Raw genomic sequence first — 20,059 nt, 5'->3', positions numbered from 1 at the left:
CTCTGGGGTCTGACTCTGGATGCGTGGGCAGGGCTGGCCCGGGGCGAGGGGGGCGGGTGGAGAAGGTGGGTGTGGAGGCCGAGTCGCCTGCTTCCTCCTGGGGCGGGTCTGCAGCGAAGGGCCTGGCCTGCTCCTGCTGCCTGGCAATGGGGGTTGGCTGTTCTGGATAATCTGCTTTGTTTCATCTCATATGCAGTGTCTTTCTAATGACTGGGCTGTGGGTCTCCTGACTGGCTCAGTGTCTGTTCTGCTTGAGCATCTTGGGGTGAGATGGCGTGTGTCTGCCTCACTTGTAGAGGGAGCGGGCAGAAGCCTCTGCAGTAGCCGGCGTGGGCGAGGCCTTCCCCAGCTGTGGTCCAGAGTGGTTCGGTCGCACGGCTGGGTCCTGGGTCCGTGCTGGCTGGGGCTGCTCTGTTCTCTTGTTTTGCATGTCGATGACTCTGGGTCTTTGCCCAGCGTTTGGAAGAGACCTCAGAAAATAGAAGTGGGGTTCAGGCCTGACGGAAGCTGGTCCGGGAGCCGCATTGGCATCCTTGTCATTTGCCGACGTGGTCCCTGGAATGGCGCCTCTCTGCTTTCGCAGTGTGGTGGCGAGGCGGGGGTCCTTGCGGCCTGCGGGCTGGGGGATGCAGAAACTGTCTCTTCCGGCTGTGAAAACAAAAGTGCAGGTCACCGTACCCTTTGTTTTTGGAATAAGTAACACTGTCAGCATAAAACTTTTTTACTTTCTAAGGCAGTTGTTTGCAGTTTGACAAACCGCTGTCGACCTTGCTTAGTTCAGCAGGTTTCAGTAGCATTTCGAGAAGTGGCAATAGGAGATTTGCATAGTAAGGTCAGACTGCCCGCCTCTGAGAATTCTCAGGGATTGTCGAGCTCAGAGAGGTCCGCGTTGCTTGTCCCATTTGCAGCTCCTGTTGTTTTCCCACTTAGCTGAATGGCTCTGCTGAGGCAAAGTCTGTGACCTTCGTGAAAGAAATGGAACCTGCACCCCAGGGGCTCTAGGGGCTGCCCCTGCGCTAGGTTGCACCATAAAAGGAAGATTGCCCTTAAGAAGCGAAGTTGTGTGTTTCCCTCAGGGAGCCCCTCTCCACCCGAGAAAGGCCCCTGCAGGTGGGCTGAGTCCCGGGCCCCCAGCCTCCTCTTGGGGGAGTGGCCACGTATGGGCGCTGGGGGCTGCTCCTCTGGCCTGCCTTTTGCGGTCATTGTCGTCTGGGCGAGGCGGCGGCCCGTCCATCGGTCCGAGGGTGTTCCGGGGCAGGGAGGAGTGGGTGGGGCCTCGGGTCCGGTCCTGCCGGCCTTGGCCTCCCCCGCCTTGCCCGGCGCTGCTGTGGTCCCGGCTCATCCCCTGAGACCCTGAGCTCGAGCTGCACGTTCAGGGTCCATTCGCGGGGCCCGGCCTCTGCCGCTGCCTGTCCCTCTAACAGCCTGTCACTCACTGTGTGTGTGTGTGTCCCTGCCCCACAGCACCGGAGGCCTTGCTGTGTCCCCAGCACCGCACAGGGGCCCCGCTGGGTCAGAGCAAGGAGCTGCTGCTGCTGAGCCAGCGCCCGCCCTTCCTGCCCTGCACGCCCGTCCCGGGGCTGCCCTCCTGCTGCGCTGGCGCCCGGGCCCAGCCCTGCCTCGCTTGGGCCCGGTAGCCTGGCCTGCGGCTGTGTGCGCTCGCGGTCGCTCAGTGCAGCCGGTGCTCTCCCCGCCTCTCGAGGCCCCGTGTCCTCCCCTCTCCCCGGAGCCCGGCCCCACACTCCCTTGCCCCTCACCCGCCCGGAGTCCTGCCAGGGCCTCAGGGGGCTGCTGTTCACCTAAGGCCTGGGAGACCGCTGGGCGCTCCCTGCGTCCCGCTCTCTGAGGAATTGGAGGGGGTCATGCTGGCCGCAGACCCGGGTGTGGGGAAGACCGGGACGCCTGGCCGCAGTGTGTGGTTCCAGCCTCGCCCCGCCAGGCACACCCGGGCCTCGGCGCCGGTGGCCGGGAGCCATCTCTGCATTGCGGGGACACGTGCCAGGTGGAGGACCTGAAAATGGGATGGGATGGCTTTTGCTTCTCAGCGAACTGCCGTCCTTCCTGAGATCCCCGTGACTGTGGGGAACAGAGTTAGCTGTGCTGCGATTCTAGGTCACGGTGTTTGAAGGTCCCTAACTCAATGGGTAACGAAAATGAGGCTTCTCTTTGGATTGATTAATGGTGTATCCTGGACAGTCTCCAGCTGGGGCAGGTTAAACTGAAAACAGTTCTCAGGGTTGCCCACGAGGAAGTGCTCTCAGTCTGATCTGCCTTCAGTCCCCAGGGGCCCCGCCTCAGAGAAGAAAGTCTTCCCTTCTCTTCTGTTCTTACTGGAAGGAGTGCCAGCGAAGCGCCTCTGTGCCGCTTCCCGACGACCTGAAAACGGTTCCGCTCATCGTGCCTCATACCCATCCCCAGCCCCCCCCCACCGCCCCCAGGTGCCCGTGTGATCGCCTTGTTGAGCTCTGGGATGTCTCCTTCGCGCCTGTGCTCCCCTCACGGTCTGTACTGGACTCCGCAGGGAGGACCAGCTTTGCAGTGTCGGGAGGCGTGTTTCACAGGCTCCCCGGAAGGCCCGCTGGTGCGCCCGCAGGTTCCCAGTGCCCCCGGGGCCTACCCGTTGAGTAACTGGGGGGTCTGTTTGTGTCCCCCTGGCCCCCAGCTCTCCTGGGACGCTTGCACGTGAAGCCCAGGCCCGGGCCGCCCCGCGCCTGGGCCCGCGGGTCCCCCCACTCGGCGCCCTCGCATACGCACGTCCGGCAAGTTGCTCCGCCCGCAGCCCACACGGAGTTCTCTTTTCCTTCAGCTCTGGAGAAACTAAGGGTAAAATGGGTGAGCGAGTTTGTTTTTAGACAGTTTCTCAAACCCTGGATGAGTTTTAGGCAAACACGTGCCACGCGGTGTCACCCTTTTGAGTGCTTTCCTCTCGGTATCTCACACCCTCCGCATTGCGGGGCTGCCGGGGCTGTCCCGTGACTCCTTGCCGAGCCCTCAGCTGAGTGCCACGCGTAAGGTGCGGGCTTGACGTGGGCACACGGTGGGTCTGCTTTGAACACACTGGCTTGGAATCCAGCACGAGGAGTCCCACTGACCTGGCTGTCGGAAACTGGTCTCGTGAAGTGCGGGCTGTGATTCAGGGCAGACTTTCGTGAGGGGCGCAAGTCGGACCCCAGGCCCCACAGGGGAGGCCTGGTGGGCGCGGTGCCGACTCTTGGCCGCGGCTGCTGCTCTGCCCACCGTGATCGTGTTTGAGGAGGGCTTCCTGTCGTGAGCTGCGCCCGTCGGCTCCTCTCCGGGTCTCCTCACTCCTTCCGGTCTCCCGTGCACAGCTGCAGAGTTCTTTCCTTCCTCTGTAGCGCATGGCTGCAATTCAGTGCCCGCTTTCAGATTGCTTTCCGTGCTCTTACCCACCCCCCTCTTAGAAGTGACGCCCTGATCCCGGCTCGTGGAGAGCGCCCGTCCGTCCCAGGGGTCCCCGCAGGGTCCGGCGCAGAGCCCTGGACGCACAGACAGGTCCCCCTGCCGGGTTAGCCGTGCTGCTGCCGGCCTTGGGCGCCCACAGTCCCTCGTTTTGAGCTCCCACCGTGTGCCCCTGTCGTGTGCCCCCTTCCCACTAACGGGGAGAGAGACAGTGAATGGTCGGTGTTGTACTGCACGCTGCACCATGGATGCTCTGGAAACCCCAAACCCAACACCGCCCAGCGTGCGAGGAGTGGGGAGGGTGGTCCGAGTGCTGGGAAGGCCCACAACAAGCCTGGACTGGAGGAGGAGGGCTGGACTGTGGAAGGTCTGGAAGGGCATCCCAGGCAGGTGGAGGGCGGAGGGCTGGACCGGTGGGCAAGGCTGGGCCCGAGGGACGGGGAGCGGCCACATGTTGGTAGATGGCTGGAGGGCCTCCGGGTCATCCAAAGCCCTTTGGCTTTTACTCAGTTAGCTGGGAGCAGGGCAGGGTTTGGAACCGAGGAGGGATTGGATCCTGCTGAAGGGTGAGAAGGCTCACGAGGACCCTCTGGCTGTGTGGGGGGCCAGGCGGGCCCAGGGAGGCTGGTGGGAGACCCCTGCCTTTCCCCAGGTGGGAGATGACGGTGCTGGACCTGATGGGGCGGAGGAGGCCTGGGCACACTTTAAAGGAACGGGGTGGGTGCGCCCAGGGCTGAGAGGTGGTGACTGCCGGCCAGTGGTCCCCGCTATCGGGAAGGCAGGGCCAGCCAGCTGGCGGGGAGTGTGCCCGGACCTCCGGGGCCTTCCACCCGGCTTTGGGCCCCATGTCGGCTGATTGCTCCCAAAGGGGCTGGGCGAGGAATTTGGCGGGAGACGGGACTCACTTGGGAGCCCGTCTCGCCGGAGCCGGTATGTTCTGCACGTCGCGGGAGCCCTGATCTTCGGTGGCAGCGAGTGTCTGGCAGAGGCCGGCGCTGGCTGTCATGTCTTCAGGTGGGAAATCGAATCAAGAGGCTGGTTGGTAGTGCCAGCAGACCCTGGGAGGTGGCAGTTTTAGTGACACGTCTGTCCAGGCGGCAAATGTCAAAGGTGTTCGTTCTTGCCTCTTGGGCTTGGGCCCCCAGCGGTGTCTCAGTGTGCCGTGGCAAGGCCTCCGCGTGGCTGGGCTGCTCGGGGCTGCAGTGCCTGCAACAGCCGGAGGCTGGCGGTCCCCGTTCACTTCCTGTAGGAGGCGGCGGGGCGGGGGTCGTTGGCGAGGACACTGAGGTGGACTCGCTCCCCCAGATCCGCTCGGTCGTAGCAGTGAGGCCAGGATCTGCACCCAGAGCCCTGGCAATTTTATGGTTGTGTGGTCCACCTCGTGTAACGCTGGTTACTCCACGGGGCCCTCTGGCTGTCAGAGAGGGTGAGGTTGAAACAGCTGTCAGAGCTGCTGATGGGGGTTGTCAGTTAGGCGATTGATGTTGCCGTGTGCCAGGGGAGACGGAAGGTGTGGCTGCAATAGCTACACCTGTCCGTTTGTCTTTAAAGCATCCTTCGTAAAAGTGTAGGTACACAAACTGTCGTTTTATAGACTGTCAGTAGTGGATGTGAAAAAAGCAAAGGGGGTGTTGAGTCAGGCTCAGTAAGAGTTACACAGCAGGGCCATGTCTGATTCATGGCTGCTTGGTGGCCAGATTCCAATGGCCAGCTTGAAGGAAGGGGGCATTTAAAATTATAGTATAAATAAAAATAAGAGGGAAGGTCTAAGAATAATTTTTCTTTGTGTTGGAAAGTAGACCACATAATTTATGGATAATCTCTGTATATCACGTATTCTGTGTTTGTCTTCAGAGTACTTTTCTCTTTTATCTTCTGTCTCCTCGCACTGACGGAGCAGGAGCCTGTGCTCAGTGCCGAGTGCCTGACCCACGAGGTGCTCAGTAAGCAGTGAACGAACGCATGCTAAATCGACCTGAATTCTCTTTTTCTTGGTGGTGGTTTGACGTGACGTGCTTACCTCCATTGGTGTCTGCCCCTGTTAGCCTTTTGCGAATACACTTTGTGGGCTTTTCCAGAAATGTGGAAATGTTGTACCGTATCTTCAGACTTTGAGTTTAGAACAGTGTGATTCCTAGTTGTTAGATTTTGTTTGGTAATAAAATGCTGTTCCCGATTTTGCCAGCTGCCCTTTCTCTGTTCCCTAAGCCACTGGCTCCAGCTGACTGCCCCGGGAGCTTTTAAATCTCCCGAGGTGTCCCAGAGCCCCGGCACACATCTGACAGGTCGGAGCCTCGGGGCGGGCGCGGGCAGCGTGGCGCCGAAGCTCCCTGGGGGCTCTGGGCCTGGTCAGTGCGGGCCCTTCCTCCCGTCGCTTCCGCTGACCACCGGCGGCCACGCCCTTTCAGAGAGTCACGGTCAGCAGGCGACTCGCCGACTTCCAGCGGCTCGAAATGGCTCTTGCAGCGGGATGAGCCTCCTCGCGTGGCCTGCTGGTGGGGAGCGGGGTCCAGCTGGCGGGGTGGTGACCAGCCCGTCGGGCCAGCGCCCCCGTGGGGGGCGGGGTGGTGACCAGCCCGTCGGGCCAGCGCCCCCGTGGGGAGCGGGGTCTAGCTGGCGGGGTGGTGACCAGCCCGTGGGCCAGTGCCCCCGTGGGGAGCGGGGTCCAGCTGGCGGGGTGGTGACCAGCCTGTCGGGCCAGTGCCCCCGTGGGGAGCGGGGTCCAGCTGGCGGGGTGGTGACCAGCCCGTCCGGCCAGTGCCCCTGTGGGGAGCAGGGTCCAGCTGGTGGGGTGGTGACCAGCCCGTCGGGCCAGTGCCCCTATGGCCCACTTCTCCAGGTCTAACTGGTAAGCGTGGCTTGGGCGGCACATAAGAAGCTCTGCTAGATTTTTCATTATAAAGGTAGTGCCCGTCCATTCCCGATGGTGTAGAAAATGCAAAAAGAAGACGGACACACGCCGTAATCTTGTCACACAGGCAGCTGTTGTTCCCATGTGGGTGTATGTCCTTCTGGACATTTTTTCTAAGCATTTTCTTTTCTAGGGTTGCAGATGTGTTGTAAATGCAGCTTTGCGTCCCTGCTTTCTGTATCATGATGTCGTCATCCCCCAGCTGCCTGGCCTTTGGGAGCGGGGGGTGGTCCGGCTTTGTCACGGCCGTCTGTCTGCGAGCAAAGCCAGTGGGTTCTTACTCTGAAGAGGAAGCGAAGGCCAGATCAAGACCCACACCCCCGGAGGCAGCTGTGTGGACAGATCTGGATCACAGGTCTGAAGTGTGTTCCACGAGAGCAGGAGGAATCTCATGTTTCCTACCGTGCAGACAGTAGAGAAGTGTTACACACGTGTCGTTCATACCCACGTGACCTTTTCAAAGCACATTTCTCAGAAGGTGAGTGCGTTCATTCGCTCACTTCGTAAGCCCGAGGGCGCCGGGGCCGGCGCTGGGCAGGGGGGGCTCACGGTCGGCAGCTGAGGCCGGGCGCTCCGCGGGCTTCCGGTTCGGGAGAGGCGGACGCCTTCACGGTGCGACACGTGTAGCGCTCCGAGGGGGCCGGGCAGGCAGGTCCAGGGCTGTTCTAACCCTGCGTGCAGTGGGACGGGGTGCGTGGCCCAGAGGTCACCCCTTAGCCGACTCCTTACCACCAGATTCCCAGGAGAAATACTGCAGTCCCTGATTTTTCTCACCTCACTTCCTGCGTGCATTTTCCGTGTGGCTTTAAAGGTTAAAGTTTGGGTAGGTTAGACGTCCACACGGTGGGGACGGGGCAGTGCTCTCTCTGGGCTCTTGGGTGTCCCCTGTGCTAATGTGGGCACTGCACACGCTGCCGTGCCTGAGGGAGCCGCTGCTCAAAGGAGTCGCTCACCATTCCCACCCCAGTCACAGTTGTTTCCAGGTTCTCACGGCATAAATAACCACGTGGTAAGCGTCTTTGGGCAGAAAGCCTGCTTTTCTGAGGATTCTTTATTGTCTTCAATGTAGAGTTCCCAGAAGTGAGAGTAGTGGGGAAAATGTATGAACATCATTCTGTCTCTTGAAATTGGCAGATGTTTCCCCATCGGACCAGGTCCAGGTGCAGTGCCGCCAGCCGGGGGGCTGACCGTGCTCAGGTGATAGCCCCTGAGCCCAAAATGGGTACTGAAATTTTTTGAAAGATCATTTCTAGTTTAATAGATGGAAATTTCCGTCAAAACACTCATTTTAAAAGTGAGTTTCCTGTCTGTATTACCCTAAGAAACTGATGTAGGCATTTAATCTCAGTTTATTTATGATTGAATTAATAAGAGAGAAGTTACGTCTTTGTTGAAGTTCCGGTGTCCCAAGCCCTCTCCTCCGTCCCGAGCGCCTGCCTGGGGAGTTGTGGGTGCAGCCCTCGCCCCAGTGCTCCCCCGAAGGTCGACTTTCCCACGGGTGTAGACAGAGCACCAGGAACCATGGGGACCCCCGGGAAAAGGGCGAGGAGAAACAATCCCTTCCTGTTTTGGACAAGCCCTCCCTTCCCCACCTCGCCAGCTGGTGATCTCGTAACGGAGAGGGTTTCACCTGCAGCCCAGAGAGAGCAGCACAGACTCGCTCTTTTCTCTCAGGCAGAGGATGGGCCTTGAGTCCTGCCAGCAGATGACAGGGCAGCTTTTGTCTCTGCTCCGCCCGCCCCGTCTGTCCCCACTGTCTCCTGCGCTGGCTCCTTCCTCCCTGGGCTTCGGCTTCCGCGTCCGTGGGCTGCGGTGGCAGCACCCGTATCTCAGGGTGGTGGTGACGCGTGTGTGAGCTGTGCCCTTGGGAGTTGCAGCTTTGTGCTCGCTGGAAACTAAACTAGAAAATGAACCTGGAACAAGCCAGGGTGGGGAGGTTCCTGGCCACAGGCGGGTCTGGGGTGGAGAAGGCATAGGTCCCCATTCTGCGGGCTGCGGACGCGGGCCTTGGGGGCCACAGAGCACCTGCCCTGCTCTAGGCGTCCAAGAAGAACCCCTGCCCACAGAGCGTCCCGCTGGGGAGGGCGAGCTGGGACCCTCGCTCGGGGAGACCCAGGCTCTCTTTCCTCCCTGAGGGCGGGGCAGGGGCGGCGGGAGTGGGAGTGTGGTCTGAAGGCAGGAAGGAACTGGAGGACTCTAGGGCCCTCTGCGGCCAGCGGAGCAGGTGCCAGGTGCGGGGGAGGGGCTGGTGAGCCGCCCTGGGGAGTGGAGGCGTGTGTGCGGGGAGGCGGGGCCTGAGACTTGACGCTGGGAGAGGCCCTGACCTGGGAGCCGCCCACCAGGGCTTCAGCGCCAGAAGTGGGTCGTGTCAGCTTTGGGGGCCGGAAGCCCCAAATCAGGGTGTCCGCAGGGCTGTTTCCTCTGAAACCCGCAGGGGAGCGTCCTGCCTTGTGGCTTCCCTGCTTCCGCTGGTGGTGACCCTCCTTGGTGTCCCATGGCCTCGCTGCTGGCACCCCCCCTTGTGTCCACTCTGTGTCTCTTCTCTGCTTGTAAGGACACCTGTCACGTTGGATGTCGGGCCCACCGGCTCCAGTGTGACCTCAGCTTAACCGTTAACAAGTGAATCTGCAGCAGCCCTGTTTCCGAAGAAGCTCTCGTTCCGAAGCCGGGGGTCAGGGCTTCACAGCTTTGGGGCCCAGCTGTGCCCCAGCCCCCGGTCAGGGGGACGCTCCCCGTGGGCTGAGTCTCCGCTTGGGCGGCAGCACAGGCCATTCGTGCCGGGAGGGTGAGCTTGGGCTGCCGAGGGTCGGCATCTTCCAGGCCAGGCCGGGCCCCAGACGTTCTCTTGTGACCTCGGGCCGGATGGTCCAGGAACGTTGCCAGGTGTAATAGCATTTCAGTTAAGCCCATCCAGAAACCAGCCGCTTCTCACCTCCTTCACAGCCGCCATCCTGGCCCAAGCTCCCACCATCCTCCCTGGACCGGTCAGGTGGCGTCGCTGCTCGGCTTGCACCCTCCTGAAGGCCCTCCGAGAGCCCCCGGAACCGCCAGGGCCCTTCCGTCATGGCCCTCTGGGCGCTCTGCCTATGCCAGCCTCACCCCCTGCACCCAGGCGAAGCCCCCACCTGCTCTCTGCCTGGTGTCCTTGCTGCCGCCCAGGCTCCTCTGCAGTGTCTCTGTCAGACCTGAGCACAGGGCAGGCTCTCCCCACCCCGGGCCACCTCCCGTGTGTGTGTGTGTCTTGTCCCCCCTCACTGGGACACAAGCTGCAGGAGAGCAGGGACTGGCCTCGGGCCTGGAGAAGCACCAGGCGTGGCGTGTGCGAGTGTCAAGGACCGAGTGCTCAGGGCACCTCAGGGCTCTGGGAGGGCGTGGCATGGGCTCTGAGACTGGCTCTGAGTTCTCCTGCTGTGAGTGGCCCTGTGACCTCTCTGGGCCCCGGTTCCCTCCTCTGTGGGAGGGACTGATGATGCAGAGCAAGGCCTTAGGTCATCCTTCGTCCCTCGTGGCTGGGGCACCCTGGCGAGCCACCTCACTTCCGGGCCTCAGCCCTGGCCTTCGGGGGGTTGGGGGGCAGGACCCCGCCTGGACTGAGGGTCCGGCGAGGCGCCAGGTGTGGTACACCTGTCACGTGCCAGGCGCTCCCACAGGAACTGGTCTGATCCTCACGACAGCCCGAGGCGGCGGGGACTCTGTCTCCGTCCTGCAGGTGAGGAAGCCCAGGTGTGGAGGACGCCCTGCCGAGGCCGAGGTGGAGGGTTGAGCAGCGGCAGGGCCTGGATCCGGGCCCATGCTCGCAGACGCCCCCTCCCCTGGGGCCGAAACACCAGCCTGGGTGGGGCCCAGGCACAGCAGTGAGTAGACGGGCCCCGTGGGTGCGTGCCAGGAAAAAGCACGTGTTTATGTTTTCTGGGTGGAATCGCAAGAAAATGTCAACAGCTGTTTCCTCTGGGGAGAGGAGTGGGGGCAGGAAAAGAGGGGTGGCCCTCACTTCCTTTTACGCTGAAGTATTTAAAACAGGCTCTGGCGTCTCCCCCTTCCCCCATCAACGTGGCGGTGAGGACAGGCTGTCATCGTACCTGGCAGAGCGCACAGCAGCCGTCGGGCCCGTCTCACCCCAGCCCGCGTGCCTGCCTGCCCACTGTCCTGACAGCGGCTTAGAGCCGACTGTCTACACCGAGACCGCCAGCAGCACGGTCGCTCGGAGGTCCCGTCCCTGCAGTCTTGCTGTGCTCGCGACCCTGATGTGCTGAGACGCCGGGCCGGCCGTCTTGCAGGGAGAGCGGCCCGAGGTCTGGGTTCGCTCAGCTGCTGCCTCAGTCCTCGCCCGGTACCTCTGTGAACTGAAATCAGATGGGAGGTCTGCACTGCAGTCAAGTTGGGGGTTTCGCCGGGGCCGCCAGGTGGTGGGCGACGGGCAGGGCTGCGCCACGGCCCACCCTCCGTTATGAAGTCACACCCCCCTCTCGTCCTGAAGGTCACCTGGCTGTGGTGGTACTTTCGGCTCTTCACATCTTGCAGCTCTTTGGCTTTTCCACAATGTATTTATGGTTTTTTTCTCTTTCAATGTTACCTGGGGTGATCTGAGCTTATTTTCTCCTAATTTGCCTTGCTTGACTAAAAGCAGTCTTTCCTCTACTGCCTGTGAGCTGGGAGAGGGAGGGCCCTGGAGGGTCTCCCTGGGGAACGGGCTCAAAAGGCTCAGCTCTGCGTGGGAGTGTCCTTGGTGGCCGAGGGTCATCGGTGACTCAGGAAACGGCTGGTGGAACACAGGGAGTTGTCGCCACATTGAGGAAGACCCAGTAAGCACTTCGCTGCAGTTCAGTAACGAGGAAGGAACTTAGCTGGACCGGGAAGCTGGTCACTGGGGGGCAGAAGCTGGCCCTGGGCTCAGTGCCGGCTCCCCAGCCCCTCCTTCAGAGACCGGCAGAAAGAGGAGGGCGGAGGCCCCGGCCGCCAGAGCCGCAGTCCTCTGCCCATGGAGGCCCGGGGCCAGAGCGGGTACCAGTCCCTGGTTTCTGCCGTGGGAGATGGAGGGGGGCGTCTGGTGGCTGTGGGCAGAGTGGAGAGCAGTGACCTGGGCAAGGCCTGGCCCCCAGGTTGGGGGGCCGCTGTGTCTCGGGTCCTCCTGACCCCTCCCCCCCCACACACACTTCATAGACGTGGAAGCAGAAGCCCAGAGAGGTGGCCATTCGTGTGCGGTCCCCCTGCTGCTATAGGGTGGGGACGGGACAGGAGCCCTGGCATCCCCGTCAGCTGGCGGGCACGGGGTTGTTAGGGTGGCGGCAGTGTTTGGACCCAGATGGGGTGTTCTTGGAGCCCCGCTGCCTGGCGACCTTGCATTCTTGCCAGGTTGTCAGACGTGCCTCGTGTACCCGGCGACAGCCTGCGTGCTAGGGCTTTACGAGAAGTCCCTGTGCAGAGCCGCCCCTGGGCCAGCTGGGTCTGCAGAGTCTGTGCCCTTCACTCGGCGTCCGTGACTGCAGACACCGCTTACGTGCTTTCTAGGAACACTGCAAAACGTAGCCAGTGAGAAGAAGCAATTTCCTGTTTTTCTGTTACCTTGACTGCTTTGCTTTCTTCTTTCGAAATTCCCCGACCTTGCCCATCTGAAGCGCCTTTGTTTTAGGGGCGCGTTTGGGGACCGGTGTGGGTTGGCCGGTCCCTGGAGCAGGCGAGCAGGGTGAGGTCGGGAGGCCCCGCAGGAGACGCCAGCCGTGTTTCTGGTTCTCCTCTTAGCCTGTATTTTGCGGGAACTGTTGGGCGTGTGTAGGCTCCCTGTTCAGCCTCCCCTGCCCCGAGCTTTCTCAGCCAGGGTAGCGGACTGGACAGGGTGAACGGGGGGCCCCCGAGCAGGTGAAGGCTTTGTGCTCCTCCCCGCGGGCCCGTCTCAGCTGCAGGAGAAGGGTGGTGACACGCTTGCTCGTGGAGTGGTTTGCTTGTGCGCACGGTGCCGGTCTTCCCTCGAGAGGGTGCTGGGTCAGAAAGCAGCCTGAGACCCGAGAGCGGCCGGCCCCTTGAACCCCCGCTTCTTCCACTGTCCCCGTGAGTTGTGGACCCTCAGACCCTCAGATCGTCAGAGTGGGGCGAGGGCCAGGCTCTGGGGGTCAGAAGGGCCCATTCAGGCCCGTCTCACCACCACCTCTGTCCTCGGGCACAAGAGGCCCTTTGTGGGGACGAGATGCTGTCACTAAGGCAGGAACGTCTCCGCCGGACGCCTCCCTCGCAGCTGAGACCGCCGTGTGCAGCTCAGCTGATGCTCTGGGCTGGTGGCTGTGAATTCTTCCGTCTGCGTGACCGAGAGCCGTGCCTCCTCCTATGCAAACCGCAGCGTTCAGGGGAATACCCTTTGTCTAATTTCCATACTGATGTGGTGAGCTGTTTCCGTGTGTGCCGGCCACACACTATCCCAGCAGCGTCAGCTGTGGGGTGCAGACGTGCACGTTTGCATTTGAAGCTGGGCCGGTCTCGCAGCTGTGCTGAGAGGCTTGGAGGGCAGGGAGGCCTCAGGTCTCCGGCAGGCCCTGCGCAGAGCCCGGCCCGTTCCTCCCGGTCCCGCCAGGTTAGGCCGGGTTCAGCTTTCCCTGCCAAGATGGGGCTCTCTGTTCAGGGGGCTTTTTGGGGTGTGGGATGGGGTCTGAGGTCTTCCCCTTTCTTCACTCCTGGTTCCCATCTGGGAGTAAACGAAGGGTGTCAGATGTGCCGTGCTTGCTCTACGCTGAGGGTTTTGTGAAGCAGCCTCAGAGACTCTTAGCAGGAGGGAGGCTGGGAACGGGCGGCCTGAGTGGCTGTAACCTGGACGGGAGGGCCACGTGCATCACAGGAGTCCCCCCACACTGTCCGCCACGACTGGCCAGCTTCCTTTGTTCCCACCGGTCTGGGTGGCGATGTTGCTTCTAGAGCACGAGGAGGCCAGAGCTGCCGCCTGTGACGGGCAGAGGTGAAGTGTGGAAACACACCAACCAAAAATGCGCTTTTGTTTTGGTGTGTTGTTAAGAAATCAAATTATTAAGGTAGATTTGAGGACATTCTGTTACCATCTAGCTTTATTTCTAAAGAAATGCTTTGGAAAATATAATTGGGGCGATGCACTAGGCTGGGATTTGACTTGATTTTATTTAGAAGGATGTGTTTGTGTTTTCTGGATAACTGCAGCATTTTGCTGTTTGACCTGTTCACTAGCTTAGAGTAGACATGAGGCAATTGGTTGCTGGCTTTTTTTTTTTTTTTTAATGTTTCTCTTGGTTGACAGTAAATCACAGTGAGCACACCATGCTTCAGGCCACGTGATTGTGCCAGATGAAGTCTCACTGCCGTGTGTTTTACGTGTCTTTCCTAAACTGCAGGACAGAGTGATGCCGGTTACAGCCCCGACCCTGCACTGCCCCCGCAGCCTCGCCCGTTCTTCTGTGGGTTTTTCCAGGACCCTAACTGCATCTCGCCTCTTCTCCCGTTTTACTCACTGTAGCCAGAGCCCAGCCATCTAAAAACCTCAACATCAGGCATCATTCCCCACCGTTTACTTTCTCCCAAAGAGGCAGATCCTAGGAGGCAAGCTTAGGTTGGAGATGTAGGCAGAGGCAGCATTTGCGTGAGTGCCGGGGGCTGGGTTTGCTGGAAGGGATGTAACGGAAGAAGGGGGCAGACGCATATACAAGTCAGAGCCTCTTTAACAACTACCCCTCGGCCGTGCAGTGGGACCCTCCATCTGCCTGTCCGTCCGTCTGTCCATTTATCCACGCGGCGGGTGTTTGCCAGCTGCTTTGTCAGACTTTGCGGGAGGACGTGATGGTGGGAAGACGAGCCTGGGCCCGCCCCTAGGAGCAGCTCCTGACGGGACCCACCGAACTGCAGGACCGGGCTGCTGGGAGAGCGGGAGGCCGGCCCCGGAGCACCGGCCAGGGAAGCCGAGCTGGAGAACGGGGGAGGAGCGGCTGGCACAGAGGCCCCGAGGGAGGACGGGGCAGAGGCACCCAAGGCGGTGGCTCCACACCTCTCCGGGTGGCAGGCCTCGCGCTGAGAGTTCCTCTCCTGGGGGGCGGCGGGCAGGGGTGGCGCACTCTTGGGCTGTTGCTCCCGAAGCTTCACGTCTGGTTTCTGCGGGCACCCAGGCTCCCCGACGCAGGAAGCGTGATGGTGCGAAAGCCCGGCGTTTTCCGCGTGGGGGGCCCAGCCTGGCCACAGTGGGGTTGTGCGAGGACCCCTTTCTTTGGGAATCAGCTGGGAATTCACATGTCATCCCTTCATCAGAACTGCTTCATCAAAGCAGGTGCTGCTTCAGATGTTTAAACTAGCTAAGTACTTCGGCAAACAATGGCTATGTATGTTTTTTTTTTTTTCAAGTCAACGTGCAGTTTTACTTAAAAAACAAAAATTTTCAGGGTTACTGCAGAAATGTTTGGTCTTCATTTTCCATGTCCTTAGGGCCGGGAGATACAGTGAGATTCTTACACATGCGAGGGGGGTTCTTGAGAGGAGCCCTTAGTCCACGCAGGCCTTGTACTTCCTTGAATGATCTTTGACCCAGCTTTTCAAGAACGGTGCTCTCGATGTTGTAAAAACTCAGCCCCCCTCTTTGAAGCCATCAGTGGAGACAGGCTCTGACCCCCGAGAGGCCCGAACTGGCCGCCCAGGGCGTTTGTCCTGGCGAGCGCTGCGTGGCTGGCGTAGTTGTGAGGTTCCTTGGCTGTGCCCGCAGCGTATTCGCAGAGCCCCCTCTCCCGGCCAGGGTGGCCCTGTGGGTGCGAGACGGGAGCGGGCGGCTGGCCAGGGAGCGCTGGTCCTTCACGCTGACTTTGCCTCCCCCGCAGCCACCTCCCCACGGGTGTCCTCGGAGCTGGAGCAGGCGCGGCCGCAAACGAGCGGGGAAGAGGAGCTGCAGCTGCAGCTGGCGCTGGCCATGAGCAGAGAGGTGGCCGAGCAGGTGGGTGCCAGCAGGGATGCGCGCCCCCGTGGGGAGGGGCCCGGGCACACTCACACGGAGGAAGGGCTCTCGCTAGTTGGTCCTGGGGACGCGTCGGTCAGAGGTGCTTCCTGGAAACGCTCCCGCCTGCTTGGCTGGGCTCCAAGCCAAGTGTCCACAGCCCCTCAGCGCCGAGTGCGGACCATGATCTGCACGGTGGGTCAAGAGCATCTGGACCCAGAAAAGGATGAGACAGAGGCTGGGAGGAAATGCCCAGGAGATGAGAGTCTGACATTCAGAGATGGGCATGTGTGCAGTTTTTCTTTTATAAGCACACGCTACGTTAAGATGGAGAAGGAGAGGGTCTTCCCTGATGGTCCAGTGGTTAGGACCCCACGCTCCCCGTGCAGGGGGCCTGGGTTTGATCCCTGGTCAGGGAAGTAGATCCCACATGCATGCTGCGCAGAGCGTCCAAATAAATGAATGAATGAATAGATAAATAATAAATTTTTAAAAAATACAGGTTTTTACAAAAAAGATGGAGAAGAAGGGAAAGGAGCAGCCTTCAAAGGGGTCGGCCCTTGGCTGCCGCTTTCAGGCCGGACTTGCTGCCCTTTGGTTAAAAAAGGCGAAGGAGTGCAGCGAGGCCCGCGGCCCCTCTCGCTTGGCAGTGCTGTTGAGAGACAGTGGGGGGTCGGATGGAAGAGGCAGGTGTGGGTCCCGCGGTGACTGGAATATCCCAGAGGTCCGTGTAGCGGCCAGCTCCCGGCAGGGCCCCTCTGTCCACTCAGGACGTGCGGCCTGCCATCGACGGGAGGTGCAGAGCACTCACGGGGAAAATGGGGCAGATGGACGGGCCATCCCCTTGTAGTTCCTCACTCCTGTCTTACGGTAAAGAAGACGCAGTGAGTGTGTTTACTTATATTTAATCATTATATTGTATAAAAAAGCTAGGTCAGCCCAGTCTTTTTATATATGCTGACTGTGCCTCGAATAAATATAAATTAAGTATAACGAATCATTTCTGTTAGAAATCATAAAATATAAACACGCACTCATTTTCTGGAAGCACACACAGTGCGGGCAGGGTGGAATGACCTGTGATTTCTGTCTTCTTTCTAATCCCTTTGTGGGTTGTTTGTGTTTTATAAGGAGACATATTGCTTCTATAATTAGAAAGAATTTTGAAGTCATTTTCATTTTGAGAAAAAGTATTTTACAAGTATTTCCCTTCCCCCATCCGGGTGGGGGGCCCCCCCCGGGCGCACCTTGGGGTGGGAGGGGCTCGATGTGCACCTCGTCCCCGGACCCTCCTTTGAAGTGACGTGCGACACGGCTTTGGCTTCCGGCTCTGGCCGGGAGGACCTGGCTCGTGGCGATGCTGTCGCCGTGACCACCAGCTTCAGGGCCCATTGTCCTCTACAGGAAGAGCGCCTCAGGCGGGGAGATGACCTCAGGTTGCAGATGGCCTTGGAAGAAAGCCGCAGAGACACAGTTAAAGTTCCAAGAAAAAAAGAGGTGAGTGCTTCACAGGCCGGGCGTGGGGGGCAAGTCAGTGTGTGAGACCCTCCTGAGCCCAACCCCCAGCGGCTGTCACAGCCAGCGGCAGTGAGGAGAGGGCGGGTGACACACACATCCGCCCGAGGGGCTGGGCCCTCCCCGACCCCGCCGCAGTTCCGTCCCCCGGCAGCTGAGCACGGTGACGTCTTCCCGACCCCCGCCCCGCGCAGCTCCGGCAGCTCCTCTGTAAGCTGCTAAGTGTCAAGTGCTTTGGGACAGTTTCCTGGCCCAGGGTAAGCCGGCGTCCTCCTTACTCTGTACTGGGCTTCCTACCCCGGACCTAAAGGTGAACTGGACGTGGCTCTGCCCCTGACAACCTCGTCATCCCGTCGGGAGACAGACCCTCCCGCAGGGCCAGGGCTCCAGTGGCCTCCCTGTTCCACTGCTGCGGGGTCCCTGAGGGCAGCCGGGCTGGCTGTGGGAGCAGGGTGGTGAGGCGGCCCCGGGAGAGAGCCCTGGATGACGCTGGCAGCTGGCGGGCCGGGTGGGTCGGGGGACCGCGTCTCGGAGGGAGGCAAAACCCCTGTTCTCCTGGGAAGCCCCGAGGACCTGTCGACAGACGGCGGGCACGCGGCAAATAGCCGGTGTGGGTGGAACCTGGTCCTTACTGGGAAGCGGTGATGTGGGGCGGCGCAGTCCCGGGTCCTCTGGGCCCCCCAGAAGGCCTCTGCACTGGGAGGGGCACGGGCGGACATTGGCCGCAAGGGCAGCAGGGTAAACCTGTCCTCTTTCTTCGGTCCTTGTCTCAACAGCATGGCTCCCACCCGCAGCAGACCACGCTGTTGGACCTGATGGACGCCCTGCCCAGTGCGGGCCCTGCTGCCCCGAAGGCGGAGCCCTGGGGCCCTTCCGCTTCAGCCAGCCAGACCAACCCCTGGGGTGCTCCGGCAGCCCCCGGCAGCACTTCGGACCCCTGGCCGTCGTTCGGTAAAGACCTCCCTCGTGCGTCTCCCCTGCCCGCCTGCTGGACGGGGGAGCGGCTGCAGGGCGCACGGCTCCCTCTCACATGGCAGCGGTGGGAGTGGGTCTGGGTGGTGGGGGTGGGTGCCCAGACCTCCGCAGCCCCCCGCAGCGCTCCCCTGAGGACTGCGGTTCAGGGCTCCGCTTCGTCCTCTTGTGAGTGGTTTTCTGCTTTGGGAGATTTCTTGTCCGCTGCCCACACGCCTCGGAGAGGGCTTGTCCCTCCTCTGGGACACGCGTCAACTCTCTCAGCCTCAGAATTGCACCCCAGGTTAAGAAACTGTAATACACAGCATGAAACATCTAAATCACCGTGCTGTAATTAGCCAGAAATTACAGCGTGCTTAAGTGATCGCTAGTGAAAAGGGGACACGTTTACTGTAATTCTTCTTACCTGTCATTTAAGCAATAGCAAATCAGTTTACGAGGCTAAATGGATATCTTAAAGTTCTGTTTAATGCCAAATGTAAGGTGAACTTGTGATAGGTGATTCAGACAGGAGTGTGGCGCCCTCTGTTTAATTTGGGCTGAGATCTTGGGCACATGGGCTTCTGGATCACTGGGCACAGGGCTTGGCCTGCAGGCTTTGGGATGGTTTCCCACCGAGCCTGCCGCTCTGGGAGGCCCCCCGTGTGCTCCATCAACCCTGCTGCCCATGGCTGATCCGTGGGCTTTCTGTCTTGCAACCTCGAATGTATATTTTGTGCCAGTTTGTTCGTGTCTCTTGGGGCCTCTGTTTCCCCAAACCAGAACCATCTTTTGTATTCGGCTCGGTTCCCTGGACGTTTGCCAAAGTGCACCGAATGCCAGGCTCTGTCCTGCCGTGCGGGGACCCAGACAGGAGCAGGTAATGGCCCTGCCCTCCAGGCCCTGGCAGGTGTGGGCGAGTCAGGCCGCCAGCCTAGTAGCAGTGCTATGTGGGCAGGGCCCCGGGGGCTGTCTTTGCGTCCATCCTGGGGCAGGAGTCCAGCGGGCGTGAGGCGTGCGTCTTGGAGGAGGCTTCAAGGAGGAGCAGGAGTGGCCGGGCCCCGAGGAGGCGTGGGTGTTCCCGCAGAAGGCTTGGCTCGTGACAGGCGTGAGGCCGTGCGGTGCTGTAGTGGGCCCAGGGCTCGGGCCCTGCCGGTGTGAAACAGGCAGCAGGGGTGGGGGTGGGGAAGGGGAGGGCCAGGCGGGCGTCCCTGGACTTGTCCTTGGGGGATGCTGTTGGCCTAGGGCTGGGCAGAGAGCCCCACACCCGCTTTGGTGGGAGCCCTCTGTGCCTTGGGGCAGACCCAGGCCAGTGTCCCAGAGCTGTCGCTCACCGGAGGCCACAGCAGCCCCGCCTGTGTGCCGTGCCCCCCCGGGAGCACGCGTGGCCACACGAGGCAGGTCTGCTGGAAACGCCGCCCCTCGGCTCTGCCCATGGGGACACGGGCCCTTCCAGGCAGCGGCTCGGACTTTTCTTTAAATCTGAAAACAGTTCTTGTGTAAAGTTACGGGTGGGGTGTTCTTCAGGAGAGACTCTCCATCTCTTTCTAAGTCGTATGGGGTCAGTAAGCAGACGGGCGGCCTCCTCAGTGCCCGGGGGAGAGCGTGGTCCCTCCAGGAGCTGCGTGAGGCCAGCGAGCTTGAGGAGCACTGAGTCCCGTCGGTGGCTGCTTTGGGGAGGGGTGTGGGGATCGCAGTGGTGGGAGAGAGACAGACTTTTCCCTCTCTACCTTTTTTTTTCTTTAACTGTTTGACTTATTTACCAGGGGTAAGTACTATCTGGTCAGGAGAGAGGGAATACATATTTTTCAACCAGCACGTTTGCCCAGCCCTCCCATTGGCTGGTGGACAGGCCTGGGCCCTGGAGCTGGGTGTCCTGACTGACCAGGCACCTGACCCTCGCGGGGAGCTGGGGGGTCTCCTGCAGGTGGGGCAGGACCACCTCCAGTGATTGGGGTTCTCAAACCTGCAGGCAGCGGAAGCCAGCAGCTGGGGAGAGGCGGCTGGTGCCCAGAGGCAGCTGAACATCACGTGGGAGTTCTGCCCACGTGGTTCTGCTCTTCTAAATTTTTTTTAATCAAGATAAAACTTACGCGACATAAAATTCACCATCTTACTCATTTTCAAGTGGACAGTTCAGTGGTTCGTAGCCCTTCACGATAGCATGCGGTTATCAGTACTGATCCAGGACTTTCCATCACCCCAGAAGGAAACCCCTTCCCATTAGGCAGTCACTCCCCGTTGCCCCTCCCCCACCAACAGTCTGCTTCCTGTCTCTGGAGTTGCCTGTCCCGGTGTTTCCTATGTCACGGGATCACACGACACGTGGCCCTTGTGAC

The 20,059-nt window shown here is 60.6% G+C and overlaps 2 protein-coding genes across 5 annotated transcripts in view; one reads left to right on the top strand and one right to left on the bottom strand.

Moving 5' to 3' along the window:
* The window catches only part of EPN2 (epsin 2), a 67,773-nt gene that overhangs the window by 33,282 nt on the left and 14,432 nt on the right, over positions 1-20,059 (top strand). For 3 of the 4 annotated variants that reach the window (XM_082441113.1, XM_082441114.1, XM_082441115.1), the window contains exons 3-5: positions 15,142-15,254; positions 16,659-16,751; positions 17,546-17,735. In XM_082441113.1, coding sequence (XP_082297239.1) covers positions 15,142-15,254; positions 16,659-16,751; positions 17,546-17,735 — 396 coding nt within the window. The remainder of the gene's footprint in view (positions 1-15,141; positions 15,255-16,658; positions 16,752-17,545; positions 17,736-20,059) is intronic. The other variant, XM_082441116.1, reaches the window with a different exon arrangement.
* LOC309650140 (uncharacterized protein) lies at positions 74-5,967 on the bottom strand. The gene is made up of 2 exons (XM_082441129.1): positions 3,093-5,967; positions 74-648 (listed from the first exon to the last, which is right to left on the bottom strand). The coding sequence occupies exons 1-2, from the start codon at positions 3,871-3,873 to the stop codon at positions 287-289; spliced, it is 1,143 nt and encodes a 380-aa protein (XP_082297255.1). The 5' UTR covers positions 3,874-5,967; the 3' UTR covers positions 74-286.

This window comes from Balaenoptera physalus, assembly GCF_965194825.1.
Source record: "Balaenoptera physalus genome assembly, chromosome: 20".
Lineage (NCBI taxonomy): Eukaryota > Metazoa > Chordata > Mammalia > Artiodactyla > Balaenopteridae > Balaenoptera > Balaenoptera physalus.
Note: the sequence above shows the minus strand (reverse complement) of the source record. Positions and strands in the feature narration are given on the sequence as shown.